General features: G+C 38.3%; 1 protein-coding gene across 1 annotated transcript; it reads right to left on the reverse strand.

The window, feature by feature from the left end:
• Positions 1-4,703: 4,703 nt before the first annotated feature.
• Positions 4,704-8,131, reverse strand: LOC147556926 (Metallo-hydrolase/oxidoreductase superfamily protein). The gene is made up of 9 exons (XM_086657926.1): positions 7,934-8,131; positions 7,374-7,653; positions 7,036-7,126; positions 6,809-6,934; positions 6,550-6,708; positions 5,900-6,018; positions 5,579-5,770; positions 5,409-5,499; positions 4,704-4,902 (listed from the first exon to the last, which is right to left on the reverse strand). Exons 2-9 carry the CDS (start codon positions 7,634-7,636, stop codon positions 4,831-4,833), a joined length of 1,113 nt encoding a protein of 370 aa, XP_086514052.1. The 5' UTR covers positions 7,637-7,653; positions 7,934-8,131; the 3' UTR covers positions 4,704-4,830.
• Between the last annotated feature and the right edge of the window lie 1,020 nt (positions 8,132-9,151).

Here is a 9,151-nt window from a genome sequence, read left to right on the forward strand (position 1 = left end):
CCTTTGGATTTCATCCTCGAGTTTCTTCAATGGACTCATAGACCCTAAACTCTAATTACAAGACTCTAACGATTCGCAGATCGTATAAACTTGAAATTAAAATTAATTACAAAGCATGCACCCATCCGTGCTTAAAACAAGAATAAAGAAATAAATCTATGGCCATACTAGTTTCCCGCATTCACATCACATGCAATCATATAATATATCAAGGCTAAGAATTATATATGCATGATTATCTTGGGAGATACTTTTGTTGACATCACATGTCACATTACGGACCTTAAGTCTAAATTCGAAGAATTCTACTAGTGGTGCTTTCCGGTTTTATCTTTTATGATTTCTAAAATCATCTTTAAGAAAAACTCCGTTTTGGGCTCGAGAAAGCCCGGGTCAATTTCGGAAAAAATATTGGTTCGATTCTTAATGATTTCATAAATCAATTTAAAGAGAAATCCGTTTTGGGCTATTGGATGGCCCGGATTGATTTTGGAATTATTTGGTTGGAATCGGAAAAATTTTTGGCAAAAACTCCCACTCGAATGATGGTCCCTTTTCGTGGTCCGAAAAGCCTCGAAAAAGCCCGGGACAAGTCCTAGACAAGTCCCGGCCCAAGCCCAAAAAGGGCTCGGACAAGGTCCGGACATAGCACGGCCCATAGGGCCGGCATGTCCTGGCCGAGGCCTATCAAGGCCTGGTCTCGTCCTGGCCGGAGCCAGGACGCTAGTCCATGTACCAGACGCGTCCTAGACGTGTCTGGTACTGGACCGGACCAGCACTAGGTGTCTCGGACTAGTCCGAGACACCCAGAACCTCCCAGACGCGTCTCCAAGACGCGTCTGGTCGAGTGCTCTGGACGCGTCCTAGACGCGTCCAGGAAGCTCCTTCGCAGCTGCTGGTCGCGTCTTAGACGCGTCCTTAGTAGCTGCTCTGGACGCGTCTCAAAGACGCGTCCAGAAGCTTCTGTCGCAGTTGCTGGTCGCGTCTTCAAGACGCGTCCAGAGGACGCATCCAGGAGCTTCTGGTCCGGCCAGGAAGCTCCCTGGCCGGACACTAGGGCTTTTCAAAACCCTAGTTTCCAAAAAGAAAAAATTTTTTTTTTTTTTTTTTTTTTTTTTCTTATGCAACTCTAAGTTGCTATTTTCCAATTTTAAAACTTTTCTTAAATTTTTGAAATTCCTTTTAGAACACTTCTAAAAAAAATTTTAAAACTTTTAGAAACTTTTAAATTTTTCCAAATTTGTTTTGAGAGCTTCCTAAAGTCAAAACTACTCTTTTTAGAACACTTCTAAAATTCCAAAATTTTGTTTTTCAAAAGTTTCCAAAACTTAAAAACAACTCTTAATCAAACCAATTTTGGATCAAAATCTAGGTTTTTGAAATTTTTCAAAGAACAATTTTGAAATCAATTTTGAAAAATCTTTGAATCCAATTCAAAATTAATCAAATTTTATGTTTTAAAATCTTTTTAAACATAACTATCAATTTAATCAAGCATGGATTAGTTTGAAATTCAATCAAATTGAGACTTTTAAAACACTTTTAATCATCAATGTGATTCTCAATTTGAAAATTTATTGAATCCTATCAAATTATGAGTTAAAAATACCTTTTAAAACACCTTTTAAAATACTTTTATAAACTCAATTTTCAAACTATCAAGCATATGAATTAGTTCGATTCTTAGCAAAAACTAGTTAATAGCAAGAGGCTCTGACGCCACTGTAGGGATTTACACCCTTCTACTAGTGTTTATAGCGGAAATATGACATCTAATGTCTACACTAGTATTCCCAGGATCACATGCAAAACTAGTAATTAATCTAATGGAGATAGTAGATTACCTTAATCGCTTTTCCCTCGAACTAGTTGAATTGATTGAAGAAGACCAAGAGCTTCAAGTGTAGCTCCTCTACTTGGGACACGAGCAATCAATTTGATCTCCCACCTTGTTGTATAGCTAGCACACCAATGGTGGTTGGAAAAGAAGAACACCTTCTTCTTTGACTAGATTGATAGTTAATGGGAATTAGCTCACTTTCTCCTCTCTACTTGATGTGGTAGAGTAAGAAAGCTTAGAGAGAAATTCCACACCTTATTCTCTACCCTAAGAGTGTTTATATAGAACCCTAATAAGAATCCACCTCCTTTTAGGTTTCCTAAAACACCCTTTAGAATAAGATTTAGGGAAATAGTCGAAAATAGCAACTATTGGTATTTTCTCAATTCCCTAAGGAGTAGGTGTCCAAACACCACGAAAATTGGCAGATATAATGTTTATTATATCAGAAACTAACCCTCCAAAATTCAGCCCAATCCGAGTCCTAGAAGTACCCGAACCGGTCTAGGCCCAAAAACCCTGTTTTTGGCCTTTTTGTACTATCTTTGCCTAATTCCTTTTTAGGCCTATGAGATATGTTTATGGGACACTCCCATGATTATATCTCACTCCCACTAGTCATATCCTAGATCAATTTGTCACTCTTATGTGTAACCCGTTGTAGGATCCGATCGAAGTTAGCCGCGAATTACTTCGTAATTCGACGATCGTAGTTGTTCTCTAGCTACAACTCTACGATCCCTAAATCAATCGGACTTGATGATCTTCCACATCAATTGTCCTATCCGAAAAATTGTTCGCATTGTCACCTTGGTCGAAGGACATCTCCTTCAACTCCTTCAACCCCTGCAGAGCTGATTTTGCCAGTTGATGCGCGAACCAATTAAGCTTTCATGCACTGCAATCAAATTCTTCAACAATATAACTTTCATCCACTGCAATCGAATTAATTCTTGTAAATCATATTGGCGGAAATGTAATTGATGATGCATAAAATGTTCAAACGTTGACTAATGTCTGAAGAGTCAAGATCAGACTTGAAGTCTATCGGGTCAAACCGGCTTAAAGCAGCAAGATCGCTGAGTTCCTGATGGTCCACCAAATATTCCCCTAACTGGGAGGTCGGCCAGAAGCAACCATCCCTGCAAGACGCCCTTGGCATGGACAAATCAGCCCTGGGGTCTTCAAAGGAGTGAGTGGGGTCGACACAGGTTCGACCAGTGTCTTACGTCTAGAACTAGGGAGGCACGACGCCAAGCGACCTGCCGACTTAATCCCAAAACTTATAGAAAGATCTCAGTCGGCCACACATCTCGAAGTGTTTAAGCCAGTTTGAACTCCACATATCTAAAAGGAGGAAACTTCTCTTCTAGAGTTTATCACACCGACAAGATATTTACGGAAGATCCTTGAACTTAGGAACTTCCACTTATCAAAGATCGGAAGACTTCTAAAATGCCCGAAATAGAATCGGGATAGACTCAAAGAGAACCCCTAGATATTCGAGGGAGGAAACTTTCCCTTCGGATTGACAGCAATCGCCTCACCACCGCCACTAATCACAGTCGGCCTGACATCGCCTATAAAAGGCCCCCCACACCGTCCTTCATAGGACACGATCTCTTTACCTCGAAAAAGATCACAAGAAACTTAGAGTTCTCATAACTCGCCCCCCAAAAGGATCAATCAATATTCATTCTTTTACTACAAAGAGCACCCTGACTGGCTTGAGCGTCGGAGCGGTTTTCGAACCCTTTGCAGGTTTTTTGCCCTCGGGAACAGACGAATAGGAACAAGGAGCTGGAGTTAAGAACTAGAGTAAGGAGCAAAGAGCAGGAGCCGGGAGCTGAAATAAAGAGAAGCAGAACAGGAAGCAGGAATATTAGGCTAATCAACCCTCAACTTAACGGAGGATTCATACATAACGGAGGTTGTCATGCATCAACTCCCTGTTTCATGTTGATAAGACGGAAAATCATTTTTTGACATCAGCAGTAATGTGACGAAGGATCAAGATTAAATTTGAAAAATGAAGATTAAATTTTCTCTGCGATAAGATGATAACCCCAACCTAAGTCCATTAATTTTCCTTACTGTTCTACTTTGCCCGTGAAAACAAAACTAGCTGCACCCACTTATCAACTTTGATCTTCATCTCTTTCATCAAAAAAAAAAAAAAACTTTGATCTTCATCTTCTTTATTTTTATTTTTTTACTTTGCGTGTGAATTATTGACTTATTTTGATGTTATTCGTCGCACATATCTATGGTGAAATCATATTGTAGCTTGCACATTTCATCAATGTTTGGAATCTTTTTTGTCGTATTATATTAATTTGATTGTTTTGTTTTCAAGGAGTGGTCTAGTAATTATAAGCATCCCCTTCGTACAAATTCGATGTCAAATTCATTAAGCTCTACTGTCCATTTAGTAATCTTCTAGCTATATTTAGTTACGCCAAGAAGTACGACCTCAGCTTCCTTCGATTCATTATTGGATGATTCAAGTTGAGCTTGAGAGGACTTTACTCACATGGTACACTGGGAAGATCACTACGTTGACAGATTTAATCAAGATTGAGGATATAACTTCCTTGGAAGCGGACAAATATAATATCAGGACATCTTCAGAAGGGCTAATCAACAAGGGTAAGGCAATCAAATGTTTTTTCAGGTCTTGTAAGGCAGGGTTAGAAGTAAACTATTGACGAACATCCTTTTTCTTCCTAATGAAGGAGATAGAGTTGTAGTTACAGTTGCCTGTTCTAATGCCTAACTACATTACACTTAAGAACCACACAAGACATGAACTCAGAGTTTTGGGTTTCACAGTTTTTCTTTGACTAAACATTAGAATACGATATTTACAACTGAAAACAAGAATCTTTATTGAACTAGGTACAGTAGATATACAAAACAATATCATATAGTAATTTTGTATGACAAAATGTAAGAACCTATATTATGAATTTATCCGTTTAACTGAGGAGTTATATTTGTAATGGTACACCAGGAGTCGGGTTTAATACCTTCGCATCAGGTAGTTCTTTCGACAGAAGCTCCTGCAGATTAACATTAAAATAGTCATTTAACAGAAAACAGTCTAATAATCATCAAATGAATACATTTGAATTCCAATCATTGATCACCGCGTCAAGCGGAAACAACCGACAGTAGGAACACATGCTTTAGATCTTAGAATGGGAAGAATCTGATTTTTTATTTTGTTGGTTTTTATGTATTAACACATCTTAGATTCTTAATATTAATAACTCCTTGTATGGTTAATTGGTTTCATAAGCTTTATGGTGTTAAACCACAATAAATACGTAAAAGGAAACGAGACACACAAACCCGTTTTAATTGGGTGGAAACATGTGTGTTCCTCCACTCGGAGAGCAAAGTTCATGTCTTAGTCATTGAGAACTATGATCCTTCACAGATCCACTGGGCCAGTTAAAAAATAAAGCATGAAAGAACAACTAATGAGCCTACGCCTTGACTAAAAGTCAATAGTAAATACTGATTTGTGTATACGCCAACAACAATAGGATAAGAAAAACCTGACCATAAATGATTCGATGGTTCCTTCGGTTTGAATTATACTTGAGAGAAGTCCTTTGCTTTCAAGCTCCCCATTTCTCATTGGGACAATGAATCTGTTAAAGCAAATAATTTGTAAATATGCATAAGAAGTACATTATATGATCATACGCATAAAAAATCAAGGATAGTTACTTGGCTTGAAGCAACTTTGCTAGCCGGACTGCATCTTCTTGCCCTGATACAAGAGTAAAACTAGGGAGCAATTGCTTTGTAACTGGTGTAATGACAATGTCAGCCCGTTCTTTTTGTAGTAACTCTTGGTTGTATACACAGTGAGGTTCATAATAAAGAGTTAATTGTCCTTGCTGAGAAGAGACGATATACCTAGAGGACATTAGAAAGGTTAAACTGTTATTATTGGCTAAAATTTAACAACATGAATGATATTCTAAGACAAAGTTGAAGGATGAGAATATGATATTTAAGTTGAGTCTGAAAAGCGTACAAACTTACCCATTCTCCGGTCGTTGCCAAGGAGGGCCTAAAACTGGTCCTGCTGTAGCTTGTACTCGGACTGTAGAACCATTTTCACCACAAATTTCAAAGCTCTCACCGGGTTCTAAGTACCTGACCTAATAAAAACAGAAACTTGGGTTTTAGGCTAAATCTTAGTAAGCTTAAATATAACACCCATCAAGAAGAAACGAGGTGGGAACATCGGGCCACTAGGACTATATGGTCCATAATGTCCATTTGGAAGAAAAGAAGTAAAAACAAATGCGCTTAGACAATGTTCAAAGCATTAAATCTCCAATTTCAACGATATTAAGAGCATTTCGCTATAACCCTTTCCGAATTTTCCCTAACTAGCTATAAAAATGCCTTTGCTCATATCTCTATCACTTGTACCTTGAAATGAAGAGAGGGTCGATGAAAAAAAGGACAATGAGAGTACTTCAAGAAATAAAAAGATGAACAAGTTATAATGGTGAATCCAAAGGATTGTGAACTATGAAGTACAATTTTATTCACAATTATAATCAACTAAATCAATTTAGAGAGGAAAGGAGAAGACGAAAAAGATGTTTGATGACATAAGTCTACACGAACAACCAAATATAAACCGCAATCTATGGAAACGGCAAAAAAGAGCGAAACTTTACCTTGCTGAATAGGGGATCCAATAGTTTTTGTGCATTAGGGGTTGCTATAACTGGAACATTAGGGATGATCTTGGAAAGTGGCTTCAAGGTCTTTAAATGGCAATGATCATCAAGGCTTTGTGTAATCAATAAGCAATCAATTTGAGGAAGATCACTAAGCTGTTCTAGAATTAGAATTTAAATGAAAAAAAGGATGACATATTATTCAAAATTTTCGACATAAATGATAACATTATGTACAAATTTGCATAAAAATTACCTGAAAATTCTTCAAGTACTTCTTGGTTGCATCATAAAGCCATGGGATTCCAAAATCTAAGTTACCAACCAAGATTGGATCAACCAAAATTTTCAACCCACCCACATCCCATAACCAACTATTTCCCTATACAACAAAAAATTTACCAAATAAGAGTAAATTGAATATTTTCATAAACAACATTAGAAAATCCAGAACAAACGAAACCTTAAAGAGAAAAAACACACCTCTAGATATGTGAGTTTGAAAGAATCTGTGGTGCCAGGGGAAGTCGAATTTACTGGATTTTCCTCAGAAATCGTAGCAGAAGCAGATAACCTGTGATGGAATTCTTTTAGAATTACAAAATGTATACTCGACCCGCCTCCTGGGACTCCCACTTGAACCGCTTGTGAGAGAAACAAGGGTTTCTCTCTAATCTCACATGTCAGTCACGTGGAGAGAGAAATACTTGTTTCTATCACAGGCCGTTCAAGTGGGAGCCTCTTGGGAGTCCAAAGAGGCGGGGCATGTAGACTTGTTAGAATTATATACACAGACACTAGGTAGAGAGAGAGAGAGAGACCTGATTTTATTTGAGGAGAAGTTCAATTTCTTGGAAGAAACAGGGGCAAGAGAAGTAGGATTAATGAAATGGGGAGATGAGGATTTGTTAAGAAAAGAAGAAAGAGAGGCAGCAATAGGATAGACTCCTACTACTGTGTGGGATGATCTAGAATGGTAGGGAAGATGAAGAAGAGGTCTCTCACGTCCAAACGTTCTCCCATAGTAACTCCTGTTAGGAACTAAAATAGGGTTGGGCTCGAGCCTGAGAGACGATAGATTCATAACTGGTAACCCTTTTTCTGTGACATAATGAAAGCTAAATTTAATGACAACCCATTTCTCAACACCATAAATGCAAAAAAGGGAAGCTCATTAAGTATAATTTGCTAGTAGTAAGCAAGTGTCTAAAAGGTTCTAACTAATCTTAATCAGGAATTTACTCAAGCTTAGTTTAAAGCAAAATACAAAGTCATTAATCAAGTCATAATATTTCCTTAATTTTAGGATAATCAGAATCGATCAACGAGTTAGGATGAAATAAAAGGGAGAAGGAGAAGAAGATGACAGAAAAAGGTATACCTCGAAGCGCCGGCGGAAGCTAGGTCTCGGCGGCCAGGTGTTTGAAGCAAAAAAAAAAAAACAATCCTGCTTCTTCAGAAAGAAGAACAAAAGAAAGTGAAAAGAAGAAGATAAGGGAAGAGAGAGAAACTAGTTTAAGCCGTGGTGGGGGTTTAGTTTGGGCCGAAACAATTACAAATTAGACACCGTCCTCGCGTTGGGCTGCTTCTCGATTCCACTAGGCCATATAAAGTGCTCGTCTACGCGTCTAAAGGTGCCACCCATAGAAACAAGGAATATTCGCCTTCAACGCAAGCGACTAGTTGTTAAAAAAAAGAGTTAATTCCTATATGGCCCCCTACTTTGTGACCAGCTTCCTTTATGGCCCCCAAATTTCTGTAAATTCAAATATGGCCCCCTATTTTCATGGAAATGTCATAACTACCCTTCACATTAATATATTTTCAAAATAAAATAAAAAACAAAAACCTAAAATCCACCTCACTTCCCTCTCCACCATTCATCTCTCTCCAACTCACCTCTCTCTCTCTCTCTCCAAGTCAGCACTCAAACTTAAAAAAAAAAAAAAAAAAAAAATTTTTCACTAACCTCTCTCTCTCTCTCCAATCAGCACTCTCATGAAGGTCGCCGGCCGGAAAATTTTCCGGCCGGCGACCTTCAAACTTAAAAAAAAAAAAAAAAAATTTTTTTTTTTTCACTCACCTCTCTCTCTCTCTCTCTTTCTCTCTCTCTCCAATCAGCACCCTCATGAAGGTCGCCGGCCGGAAAATTTTCCGGCCGGCGACCTTCATCCTTAAAAAAAAAAAAAAAAAAAATTTTTTTTTTTTTCACTAATCTCTCTCTCTCTCTCAACATTCCGGCGAAGGGGGTTTCCCTTCGCCGGAATCTGGTCTGTTGAAGAACAGACCAAATCGGTCTGTTCTTCAACAGACCGAACTGGTCTGTTGAAGAACAGGCCGATCTGGTCTGTTCTTCAACAGACCAGAATAGGTCTGTTGAAGAACAGACCAGATTCCGGCGAAGGGAAACCCCCTTCGCCGGAATGTTGAGAGAGAGAGAGAGATTAGCGAAAAAAAAAAAAAAATTTTTTTTTTTTTTTTTTAAGTATGAAGGTCGCCGGCCGGAAAATTTTCCGGCCGGCGACCTTCATGAGAGTGCTGATTGGAGAGGTGAGTGAAAAAAATTTTTTTTTTTTTTTTTAATTTTCCGGCCGGCGAC

This window comes from Eschscholzia californica, unplaced genomic scaffold (genome assembly GCF_041429995.1).
Source record: "Eschscholzia californica isolate CP2 unplaced genomic scaffold, dmEscCali1.0.p SCAF_2, whole genome shotgun sequence".
NCBI classification, from domain to species: domain Eukaryota; kingdom Viridiplantae; phylum Streptophyta; class Magnoliopsida; order Ranunculales; family Papaveraceae; genus Eschscholzia; species Eschscholzia californica.